Source organism: Oreochromis aureus, linkage group 15 (assembly GCF_013358895.1).
Source record: "Oreochromis aureus strain Israel breed Guangdong linkage group 15, ZZ_aureus, whole genome shotgun sequence".
Taxonomy (NCBI): Eukaryota; Metazoa; Chordata; class Actinopteri; order Cichliformes; family Cichlidae; genus Oreochromis; species Oreochromis aureus.
This window is the reverse complement of record NC_052956.1, coordinates 3,622,589-3,635,650: the sequence shown is the minus strand read 5'-3', so window position 1 is coordinate 3,635,650 and position 13,062 is coordinate 3,622,589. Positions and strand designations below refer to the sequence as shown.

The 13,062-nt window shown below is 43.5% G+C and overlaps 1 protein-coding gene across 5 annotated transcripts in view; it reads left to right on the top strand.

The window, feature by feature from the left end:
- runx2b (RUNX family transcription factor 2b) overlaps positions 1-13,062 on the top strand; it is a 122,463-nt gene that overhangs the window by 89,603 nt on the left and 19,798 nt on the right. For 3 of the 5 annotated variants that reach the window (XM_039599513.1, XM_039599515.1, XM_039599514.1), the window contains 2 exons: positions 10,410-10,672; positions 12,017-12,173. In XM_039599513.1, the coding sequence (XP_039455447.1) occupies positions 10,410-10,672; positions 12,017-12,173 (420 nt within the window). Of the gene's footprint in view, positions 1-9,136; positions 9,310-9,703; positions 10,673-12,016; positions 12,174-13,062 lie in introns of those variants that run through there. The other 2 variants (XM_031755129.2, XM_031755130.2) reach the window with 2 other exon arrangements.

The window sequence follows — 13,062 nt, the reverse complement described above, 5'->3', positions numbered from 1 at the left end:
ATTTGATTTATAAATAAGTTAAATGATTTAAAGGTCCAAACCAAAATCATGTATAATTACTGTATTTCTTAATATATGGTGTGTTCAGCTGCACTTCTGGGCATTCAGCAATTCACAGAGTTTGTAAGTTGTATTTAGAAGTAAGAGATAAGAGAAATAAATTAAGTCTCAGATCCAAGTCTCTGTCTAATGATATTCATTACTAAGTAAATACATCAAAAACACATTAGAGCCGCAGTGAGTATCTCATAATCATATATCATAAGTGTATGATCACTTATTACATTTTAATCTTTGTCTCATAAATGCTAAAAATGACTCAAAGTGGAACTACTCAGGTTTTCTGTCTTGTAGTTTCTCAGACTTTCTAAAGTCTGCGTGACTCTTGCTTGTGAAAAAAAGCAAAGGGGGGAAAGTTTCGAACAATTTCTGCTGGAACAGCAGTGCAGAAATCCCCTACGTTACATTTCAGGTTGTTTCAAAGGACTTTCCTGTGACATCTTTTTGAGAACATAGCTGCTGTGTTTACGTTGATCCCTGAGCTGTTCCAGTTTACACACATTCAATCCAATCACGGCGCTCTGACAAGCAGCGGCGTCTGATCAAAGTCTATATACATACATGGTGTCTGATCCTCACCGGAGCAGGCTCGAATCCTGTCACTCACCCAGACAGCTGCTCCCTTACAGTCGTCTGTAGTTCATTTTGTTGTCGCAGTTAAAAGTTTTCCTTCAGCTGTTGCTCTGTTCAGCCCGTTTGGTGTCTTTCCCCAAAGGAAACAGACCAATAACAGGCCTTTTCCACTTCACTTCTCCTGATGCTGAATGAGCAAAGGAGGATCCCAGAGGAGCTGGAATATTTTATTAGAGTGATATTTTGAAAGTTGCTCTCCTCGGTCTTTCTTCCTCTCTCATGATGAAATTTTAGGATGCTGCAACAACTCAGCGCGCGCGTGTGTGTGTGTGTGTGTGTGTGTGTGTGTGTGTGTGCGTGCATGCGTGTGAAAGAAAACAGCTCACACAGAGAGCAAAGACAATTCAAAGTTACAGCTAAATGACAGGCTGGGAGCTCTGGTCTTTTGAATTGCATTGTTTTCTTTTTATTCCTGCTGTGGAGGAGGGTTGGTGGGGGTGAAAAAAGCCCAATTGGGACACAAAGCGAGCAGTTTAGTCTCAGGAGAATTACCCTCAGCACAAACAAAAATAGCAGTCATTTTTTGCTGACAAACCCTTTTTAATGCAAGGGTGCTTTTTTAGCAAAGTTTGGCTCTTGTTTTGTTTTCTTATTTATGACAAAGCTGCCATTTCAGAATAAAAGGAGTAGTGAATGTATATTCTTGCATTGATTTACTGTAGCTTAAAGATGCATGAGGAAGAAAGGACAGGGAGGGTTGTCGAAAGTTCTTCAGCTTAGTCGGGGTCCTGGTTCTTTGAAAAATAAGCACAGTGGGAATTTTGAGGAAACTGATCATTCAGATGGCATTTATGCTCACAGACGACCTGTTCACGGGCCTATTCTTGTCACTTTCACATGAATTCTTCATTACGCACAGAATTACACCTCCACACTTTTTTATGCACACACCACCAGACAGATACGCCCTTTTCCTGCAGGACCCTGCAGATGCAGCAGAAACAGTGGAGTTGGTCTCTCTGGTAAACAAACAGTGAGAGGCTGCTGGGAGTCTTCACTGGGCCTCCAAATTATAGTCTGGTTAACCAGAGTCTCCGAGCCAGCCCGTTTACTGCTACACACATACACGCATAAGGTACACACACATGCACATGAGCACATGTGCACATGACCTATGCACACTAAAGGCATTATAGAAGCACACTTTAAAGCCCATATACAATCAGGTTCTAATGGGAGCTTGTCTCTGCTACAGTTGAGCTAAGGGTAAAAGGTTTTATAGACATAAGAGAGGCTGAAAGGGAAGCACACCCTAAGGGCTCATAATAAATATTACCCAATCATCAGGCTCACAGTGTGAGGCTATTACTGATGAAAAAGAATCCCTTGCAATGTAAACACAGGCTTAATGTTTACAGCTTCTAACCCTGTGTATCACTTTTATGATTCTAAGGTTTTCTTTCCTTTTGCAAGTTGGTTTGTGTAGCCTGAAATATGCTTCGAGGAGCTATATGATAAGACCATATGTGTTATGTAGATATTAGATGTGAATGTAAATGTTTGCCTTCTTTGTAGGAACAGTGCAAAAGCAGGGTTTATTTTGTGATAGGCTTCCATAAAATGTATCTCAGCGAGAGGAGCTTGGATTGTCTGGAGCTTCTTTAATTGCCTGTAAATGAGTTCTGCAACTACTGGGGACGGTTTTAAGCCTCTCGAGGATGCGAGAGTGTATCAGGGTGATCTATGGTGCCATAAAATCCGGTTCAAATATTTAAGCTGATCAGTTCTCTCAAAATTATTCACCGTAAATCTCGTGTTTCCAGAGTGACAGCGTATTCCGAGCGGACAATTTAATTGTCAGTTCGAAACCACATCCCAGCAGCCCCGTTGCCAGAGAGAGATTTTTTTTATAAGTGTGTGACGTTCACATTCTCAGCGTTGCCATAATGCAACACCACAGAATAGATTGTGTTTGAAGGACAGTGTTTCACAATGTGATTGATGCTCCCTGTGGGACCCAGCAGTTGATGAGACTCTGTTTAGGACTGGAGTTAGGCTCTGTAAGGCTGGCGTCATCAGAGTCTCAGCTTGGGGAAGAGAAGTCCTCGTCCTGGAATAACAGGCAACGTTTCTGAGTGTATGTGGAAAATACAGGGTCATAGGTCGAATAATCAGACAATAGTCGTTTATCTTCTGGTAAATTTCCCTTTGATGATGCTTTCTTTCGCTGAACCCTCTTTTCCAAAGATGACTGGAATTGATTTTGTCTGAGGACATCTCAGGCTGGAAGCTATGAAAGTGAACTCCATCCACCCGGCTCTTTTTCTCCGCACCCCCACCTCTCTGTGACTCATTTCTGACCAGTAGCCTAATAGTCTCGGTGTAATTATAGGCTAAGGTTTTAGGCAAAAGCCAATCTCTGAGTGAGCTGCATCAGCCGTGACAGTTTCAACTTAACTCTTTAAGTCATTTAGCAACATCTCATCCTACACGTCAAAAGCCAAGGCGTCCTGGGGCCATTTTGACATCTGAATGGTTTGGAATTTAAACTGGTGTGTACTGCTCCAGGTTGTGGAGTTCAGACTCAGTGTTTTGGAGCTGCTCCGAGCTGGACTGCGATCAGGAAGAGATCAGAAAAAAAAAGCGAGATCCAAACACTCTCGACGCACGCCGACTGCAGTGGCTTGCTCGCGCTGCCTGCCCATTACTGTTGTTTTCATTTTCTCTTTATCTGATTGGCTATTGTCTCGGCACTGGACATATTCACTTGACTGACAGTTTTGATGTTGATTATCTCCCAAAAATGAGGAAGCGAATCGATGCCAGAACTTCGTCCTAAGCTTTTCTACACGAGCTTTAAAAGTCCATCCGCGACAGCCAAGCAAAATAAACGGTATATTTAATACAAATTCTAAAGCTCCCAAACAAGAAATGTATATGGGACATATCCAGGCGTGGGCTTACTCTATCTATGGCTAGATGTTTATGTCTGTGTGCAATTGAGCATCCATGACAGAATTTTTCCCCCTCCATCTGGACCTCTTCTACACCCCCGTACCTCAATTTGGACCCAGTTCCCTTGGACATTCCTCCGCCCCACCTCTGTGTATATACATACATACATACATACATCCTCCTGTCTCCTTCCTTTTCCTCCCCTGTTTCCAGCCGCTGCCTTTCCATCCTTACCTTCCTCTACACTCAGCTGGAAGGGTGGAAATGGGCAAGCAATAGCCGATAGCCCCCCTGCGAGTGCTAGTCTGGGCCGCAGGCTGTTTGCCTCTTGCCGTGTAGTCACTCCATCTATCTCGCCTGTGCGTCCTCACATAAATCATCCTCAGTCGTGCTACACGGACGGGGAGAACAGAGAGAAATCTCCCCCTGTAAATCTGGTATTAGTTTTACCTCGCATAATGAACACAGGGCTAAACGGCCTGGATACATGAGAACAGCATGTCTTGCAGATGTACTATAAATATTTTGATACTAGCCGGCTAGTTTGCAGAGGGGAAGTAGACCAGTGAAACACACAGAGGAAGGGAAAAGTGTAAAGTGGAATGTTGGCCTAGCCCGAGTGTCTGTATTGTCTTTAGCACCTACAGAAGGTCCCGGTCCAAGAAAAACGCTCTTTACAGGGTTCCTGTTCCCAGCAGTGGTCCAGTACCACTCCTGGATACGCTGCGTTGCCTTCAAGCCAATCCGTCAAACTGGTCTCCAAGGAGAGGGGCTCATTGTTTGATTAATAGCAGGATCAGACCTGATTGAGTGATAGATGGTTTAAAGGGGAAACCAGCACAGCTTTAAGGACATTCTGGGACCAAGTCTGGGAAAAGCTGCTCCAGCTAGAGTTTGATTGGTGAAACGGCTGAATTAAAGTGAAAGACTAATAATAGCATAGCTAATGATACACAAGCTGCATGGTGAGGGGTGGCCCAGATATGCTTGATGGCTTTGAGTGTTCTGTTGCAAGCAATGTAAAGACAAACTGTGAAATGCCTACAAACACTTGCATGCAAAAGTGGAAAAACTGAAGTACCCCTTTTTGGCATGTTTTTGGCTTCAGCCGCAGGCACTGTCACCCTACCCCATCAAAGAGCCAAACACCCACCCACACACACGCACACACAGAAAACCTACAAATACACTCTTCCACATGCACGGTTTAAGTGAAGTGACAGCAGGTGGTGTGTGACACGTCAACATCTGAAGGTTCCCTGGCAGACGCAGAAAGAGTTCTCAGCTCTGCGCCCCACTCAGATCTATCATTGGGACTCTTTAATGGCAGCCTTCGTCACATATTGCTGCTTTATTTTCTCCTCTCCATCTTCCAGCCCACAGAAGTTCCTTTTTTGTTCCTATTTTTAAGTACAAGTGATCTCAATTAGGGACCTCCGTGAAGGCAGTAGGCGGCAGACAGTCAGAGCAATAAGAGCAGAGAGGAAATTGTCTTTATACCCCTCCCACCCTCCCTCCCTCTTTACCCTCCTGCCACAAGCAGCGAGCAGCCGCCCCCTCCGTGTCTCCATCTCTTTCCACGCTGCTCCGTGCCATTTCAAAATCTGAGCAAAAATATCAGACAGTCTTTCTGTACCTCTCAGTGAAGCACATGTATACATATGTAAAACTTCGAGGGTGCAGTCGCCGGTCCGGCTTTCTCAGAGTTTAATGTATTTTGGGTTTGCTCTCTGTGAAGGCAGTTGCATAGAGACACGCACAAACACACACTCACACACCACAGAACGTGCTGTCCTCGTCCTAACAGTTTACAGTGATGTCACGGCCTCAATCACAAACAGTCATTAAGGGCTTAGCTATGATCTGGGATCAGCGCTGGGATGTGAGTCGCCGAGCTTGTGTCGATGAGGTCACGAGGAACAAAGTTTCTGTCCGTCGTCATCCTCCTCTGCTGGCTAACTAACCGGCCCACTAGTTCAGTTGGTTTTGCAGCTACATGCCTGTTCTCCGGGTCGGTTCGGTCGATTGGGTCGTGTGCTGGATCTCTGGCTGGTTTGTTGCAGAGCCTGGTGGGCTCTCTGATTGGCTTGCTGGCAGGCCATTTGGCTGGTGGCCTGCCAAACATGGAAACATCCCGTTAGAGCTGAAAAAGCCTGGGCCTCGTCATTGCGCTCCTCTAGAAGGCTATAATTAAGTGTCTTGAAAAATGCAGCACTGTGAAATGGAGTCTTAATCCCGAGTCTTAAGTGGCTGTGCTTTTCCTCTTGGATGAGAGTACAGTATATGCTTATGAAGAAGCGAAAGAGTGAGGCTATACGACCGTAATGTTACAAATTATTTTTCTAAGAAAGTTAAAAGTGAGCGTATTTTCATAGTTGGTTGTTTCCTGCTTAAACTGGAAAGTTTACACACATTTCTAGCTGAAACACTGAGCCCTGTGTCTTGTCATCTTCCTTAATGAGGTGTTGTTCACCGCGAGGATACGCGGGCCTCGTAAGTACGTGTCTGAATGCGTCTCTTTGAATGTCGAACAGCGAGGAAGATGTGAAGGTCACAGACGCGCCGAGAGAAGTGTTTGCGCAGTTCGTTTGCTGACAACATTATAGGCGGTGGATGTGTGCACATATTAGCGGTTCACACACTCTTTGTCATTCCAAGTGGGAACGAGAACAGAAACTTTTATTACTCGCTTGATATCTCGACAGGAAAATTAGTCAAGAGAATGTCAGCTGAGTTTGATTTTTATTGAAAACAAATAATTGAAACTGAGCTGCCGAAATACAATATTACCATAAATCATAAAACGCACATCCTGCTCGATGTGCTATACTGTGGTTCCTCACTGTTAGTGACTTCTCCTACTGTGCAGTGACTCCAAGCCAGTGTAACACAGTAGATGAATAATACCAGAGCTGAGAGAGACGATCCAGCTGTGCACCAGGCGAGCAGCAGAACCACTGAAAAGCTAAACGGCTTTATGCTAGATTCATTACTACATCATATGAAATCAGTTTATGCTGAGGAGGATCGGCGGAGTATCCTTAAAAGGCCAATTCTGCCCGAAACCTTCCAGCATTCGCATTTAATCAAAAGTTGTCGGGTTCCTAAAATGTTATTTTGGTAGGCATGGCATTTTCTTTTTTTATTGAACGGATTATTCTGGCACATTAACGCCTTCTTTCCCTCACATCTCTGGAACATCAAACGTTTTAAACTTGAGCAGAGTTTGCCCAATACCTCTGAATGACAGAGAGCCAGACGGTAAAAAGGCCTTACACTGTATGAGTGTGGACCGTATCCTGTAGGGAGCTGGAAGACAGATGCTGGATGTGCAGCGGAGAAGCAAAGCGGAGTCAGATGGGACAAACACTCTTTGATGAGCTGAGCTTGTCAGAGTTTAAAGCACGACTAGGTAGGGGGAGGGGGGGGTTGTTTGGGGCCCTGGGGTTGGGCCGGGAAAATTACGTTGCCTCTGATGGGACAATAACAGAGTGCAGCAAATCTAAATTTAGGCATGATTAGTTTGACTTAGAAAAGTTGGTGAGTTTGTATAATGTTCTCATTAAAGGGTCTGTTATTCATAGACCGTGCACATTGACAGTTCCACTTCAAATTTAAGTCAGGATTTAAAGTAATAAGGCTGATTTGGCTGATGGCATGAAATTGCAACCCCCCATTTAAATTTCCTAAACTAGATTCCACTACAACATTAAGGGTGTTTTCCACATTACTCTACATTTACTCAACGATAAAAAGCGATATTATCAGAGCTGAAACTTAACTCTGTTGGGATAACCGGCTCCATGGTTCCTGCAAGTCCATGTTTATCACTATTACAGATTTAATTACTACTATTCACATTTATCCATCCATGAATTGTTAGTTGATCTTTGAGAATGTTGGACAATGTGAACCATATTTCTGGTGTTTGGGGCACACGGAAGGGAAGCGTAACTCAATCACTCCCCCCCCCTCCTCCGTCCACATGACGAGGTGCCAGATGCGTGTCAGTGCTTTCAGACATTATATATATATTCCTCCCACATCCTCACACTCACACACAACTTAATAGACATGTATATGTGCACACATACTTGCTTGTGAAACTTAAGAACTTGACTTATTTCAAGTGCTCGGGCTGTAGTGTACGGTGAATTACATTATTTTTCTTACAACACTGCAATCTTTAGCAAAGTATATAAAACTGCATCTAACTTTACAACATAAAAACAAGCTACAAAGGCTCTGACTGGATCCAAATAACCCAACAGCTGTGCCTCCCACTTGTCCCATTTATTTTGAAACAGGCCTGGAGTATCAAAGCTCTTTGTCTTAAAGACTCACTGCAATAAAAGCCTGTTTGGGAGCAATGGAAATGGAACACAGAGTGGCAGTACACATGCTGATGTGTGATGTGGCATCCAGAAAAGTCTCTTTGGGAGACCGATGGGTAATCAGGGCTGAGGGTGGGGTGGGGTGGGTGATGAGTGCCGGCTGAGATATAGAGGCTCACAGAGGGTAAATGATGCCCTCTACAGTAGACACAAGAGGGGTAAGCTAAGTAGGCCCTCTCACTGTTTTCAGTGCAGCAGGCATAAAGAGTATATCAGCCATAAAGGTTAAAGTTAGTATGGTGTAAAGATGTATGTAACACTTTAAAAAAAAAAGAAAAAAAAAGGTTTTAATAAAAATGCATGATTTTTTTTATGTCATGGGTTGCAGATCTATCATTTTTGTTGTGTTAAATATTCTTGCGAATTATTTTCATCCATTTTCTGAGTTTAAATGTAAACAGCAGCTGCGAAAATAAAAACCGCAAGTGCCGAACTTTTATCATAAAAAAAATCAACTGAAGGTTTCAGCATTTCTAAAGCTGAAAAGTGGCTCCTGTGAGAGTTCCTCTGTTGTAAATTACCGGGTTATCTTTAAGGATGCATACATGTGTAAGCAGTGTTTTTGCTGTTGGCTGAGATTGAGCTGGTTTTTATAATTTGATACACTGTTGGCTAAATTTACAGCCGTTTGGCGTTTTTGTGTCTAACACATTCTGCAATTAAATAATAAAACGGGTTAAATAATGTAGTGTCGCAGTAAAGTACAATAGTCTCCCCAAAGTGTGTCAAAGTAGGAAATGAAAGCTGCGTTAAATGGGACTACTCAGTATGTGATCTCGTTTTGAAATATGCAAATACATTTTAAGTTGTGCGTAATTACGCAACGAGTCTCATTTTGGTGCTGCTTATATAGATAGATCGTTTATTTTCGGTCTATGTGTAATAAAACGACCGTGTAATAGATTTAACAAGTTGTATGAGGCACAGAAACTGTTGAAGTTGGATTTTCCATAAATGCCTTTCCCAAACGCGCAGTCGGTTCACAGGGCGGCCACGTGGATGGATAAACATAAATTAAAGCCCCTGTAAAGTAGAATACCTGTACACCTGCACAACAGCTCTCCCCTGTGACCGAGTGAAACTCTACTCCTGCGCCTCTACCTGACTCGCCGTTCTCCGGTGACTCACTCACTCCTATACCTTATGGAGTGTAACTCGCTTCTCGCCGCGGCTCGGCTCTCTCTGAACGCTTCTGTGAGCCGCTTACGGTCAGGACACGGCGGTAACACTACACGGTCTGATGGACTGATGTGCGAGTTGCTGACTGGAAATGAGCACCTCCGCTGTTAGGAGCGCGCTGATGGTCCAGGGGAGCGGTAACATGTCGGTATGTACGGTATAGGCTGTGAGCAAACTTTGAAATGTGGGTAAGAGACAGGCGTGAAACGCAGCTCCACGTGTCTTTCATGAAGTTATGGCCATTTACAGGAAGATCTGTCCGGCAGTCTATATAGGCGTGATAGATTATGGCGGAGGGAATGCATCTGACTCCAGACACCACGTGTTGGAGTCGCATCAGCGCAATAATTGCTGGGCGCTCGAGCTATATAAACCACAAAAAGCCTGAGCACGGGAAACCCCGGCCTCCAAACACTAACCGCATTTACGGCTACAAAACCGGGATTCGTTTTTCCGCCTCCTTCATCTCACCGGCGATAGTTTTTTTTTCTCTTCAAACGTTTTTAAACTCTTTTTTTTAACCCTATACAAAATCAGCGGCACGGCCGGAAGACTTAACAGAAAAATATGTTGAATTTGCAGGCGTCGCGGGATTGTAAATAGCCCTGTAAAGTATTGTTAAAGCTTATCCCTTTGACTTTGAAAGGTTTTTGTGTGTGTACATAGCCTGCGGACTTTCAGAAAGCCTTTCAGTTTGGCACAAAGACTTCAATGACGCACCTGGAGCTGCGCTTTGACTTTTCACTAAAGGGAGACAGACAAAAAACTTTTCTTTTTTTGAGCATCTGGGTCTGCTGTTCCATTTTAGACGTGCTTTTTTTGTAATTGTAGAGCCTATTACGAGCTCGGACATTTATTTGATGTTATTTATATCCGCACATGAGCAACTACGCCAGCGTTATGGCACATGGACTCTTCCACCGAGGAGTTTGAAAAAGAAAGAAAGAAAAAAAAGAGCTTGTCATTTAAAGCATCATCAACTTTTTTAAGGGTTGTTTTTCTTGCTGGAGAAGTCTATTTTATGTCGTTTGAAGGCGACCACTAAAGTTTGTAGTGGAGAGGGTTTTGAAACGCGGTGTGCGCTCACTCGAGTCCCATTTTCCATTGGCAGGCGCGCTGAGGTTCAGCGAGCAGCGGCGCACGCTCCTGAGTTTCTCCCTGTGTGAGAGAGAGAAAGAAAGAGAGCAGCCGGAGAGCCTTTGGTGCCTTTTCTGATAATCCACGCTGTTGTGATGCGAATTCCCGTAGATCCCAGCGCCAGTCGGAGGTTCAGTCCGCCGTCCAGTAGCCTCCAGCCGGTCCCAGGAAAGATGAACGATGTGAGCTCTCCAGCCGGGCAGCCGGACGCAGCGGCGGCGGTGCCAAGACTGCGCCCCCACGAAAACCGCAGTATGGCCGAGATCATCGCGGACCACCCGGCCGAGCTAGTGAGGACCGACAGCCCCAACTTTCTCTGTTCGGTCCTGCCCTCCCACTGGCGGTGCAACAAGACTCTACCCGTCGCTTTTAAGGTGAGTCCCGACTCAGCGCTGCGCTGCTGAACGAATAAAGCGACTTGTGATGGTTTTGATGGTGTTCACTGCAAGAAAAAACAACTAAATGAAGCCCAAAGCTGATTTTGAACAACAATAAACGCGTCATCTTTCTCTGAAGACATTTTAACAACGTTAGATGACCAGAAGTTCAGACTTTTAAAAAACCTTCCCTCACTCGATTATTTACCTCATTATCTCTTAGGCTTTTTTTGAGTTTCCAAGCCTTAATGGCTATTAATGTAAACATGCAGAATCCGGAAGTTATTACTGTGACATTAAAAATAAATTATAGTCAGGAAATGCATTAAAAAACATTAATATTATTGAAGTTTAAGGGCATTAGTCTGACGGTTTAAATTGTAGGAAAATGAGTCAGCGTCTGGAAGAAAGGAGCCACATGTGCATATTGTTTTCATCCTGCGTTTAAAATAAATCATTATAATATTTATTTCCGGGAATCAGAAAATGTTGTGAATTAGTTTAATACAATATACAAGCATTTTAAAGCAGCTTCCCATCCAGTGAAATAAGCAACAAAGACTTCATTGTATTGGAAATTTCTCTTTTTGACAATTTGCATCAAATGTGAAAAATATTTAATAAATATTACAGCATGTTGTCTACATTTAGTTAGTCTATACATTTTCATTTTCCTCAAGCTTTTAATACTCCAAATAAGAAAAATATATTTCTAATGCTCCAAAGAATAATGCTTTTGTGTATTTGGCCTAAATTTTTTTTCTTTTTTTTCTCTTTGTTTTTGGCTTGCATGATATTGCAAAGAAAAGCCTCTGCTAATTACTTGACAGGTATTATTTAAACGGCAGATCAAAGACACTCTCAAGTGGAAATTTGTAGCTACAGCCATGGCTCCAAATCAAATGTGACACTTTTTATATATAAGTGTTATTTAACCGTTCTTATAACTACGGCTCTGTAATTATTCCACTTCTGTGGGCCTATTTATCCTCTTTCATCTGCATCCAAGAATCTAAATGATAACACGAGGCCTTGGCGCTTTTGTTTTGAAAGACTGCATTTTAGATGATTCAACTGAGGACATTTATCATGATATCAGGCTGCTTTGAGGCATAAAAATTAAATCCATTTATCAACCTAATTTGTAGGAGGATGGCAGGATGTAAAATGAGTCTAGACAAGCTCTGAATAGTCAAAACTGAGAACAAGATAATGTTTTTGTTTTCCCACAGCTTCAGATATTTAAACTAAAATCTTTTCCCCTTATATACGAGCAGTGGAATATAATGTAGCTTACTTCAGATTGAAATTTTGAAAGGAGAACTTTTGTGCTTCTAACAGGTGGTAGCCCTGGGAGATATACCTGATGGGACCGTTGTCACCGTAATGGCGGGCAACGATGAGAACTACTCTGCTGAGCTGCGGAACGCCTCAGGCGTGATGAAGAACCAAGTAGCACGTTTCAATGACCTCCGTTTTGTGGGCCGCAGTGGCAGAGGTGAGGCCTGAAACTCTCTCTGTGCTCCTTTCACTACAACACAGTAGTAGCTATTAGGTTCAGTGGTGTGGATTAGTGGCCACATTCACTACGTGGCAACCACATAATGATCTCTCTGACTCCAGACTCAAATCCCACCACCCATCTCGCAAAGCCTGAGTGGTGAAGCGTGTTGCTCCCCCCTTTCTTTCCCTTGAAACGATACTTCTCGATATGTTTTTCTATCCTTTAATCCAGATGAGAGACGAGTTGCTTTTTCCTACTTGTGATTTTTAGATTGAGAAACAAACTGTGCAAAGATAGAAATGCGCAGCTCTCCAGTGTCAGCCACATTAAAAAGCGAGAATCTGATAACAAGAAATACTTACTCAAATACAAACTCACAGCCATTTTTTTTTCTTCCTTTTCACCTGATATGACCCAGCTCAGTTCAGGCTCATAAACATGTTGGGTGGTGCTGCAGCTCTACGGCTGATCACTCTCTGCGCATATCTTCACGCTGTCAGGCAGAGAAGTGCGCCTATTAAGTCCAATGGCATTCTTCAAATGTTTGGCATCACGAAAGTGACTATTTGCATCATTTACTGTCATGTCGGTAAATCATGTGCATTTGGCTCTCCTGATGTGCTCTTGCACTCGCCGTGCTTTCTGGAACTATTTTATTTTTGTACAAATCTCACAGAAAACCAGTCGCCTGTCGTAAGTTGATGGTGATAAGTGCTGTCAGCAGCTCCACCAGCAACTTTTCCTCCCAGTTTCCTTCTCTGTTGTAGCTGTCAAAAAGGGGAGGGAGCAGAGCAGTCAGGAGAGCCGAGGAGTGACAGAGTTTTAAGAGGAGACAACGAGGCATTTGGGCTTGACCTGTTGCCACAGAGACCTTGCGTGCGTC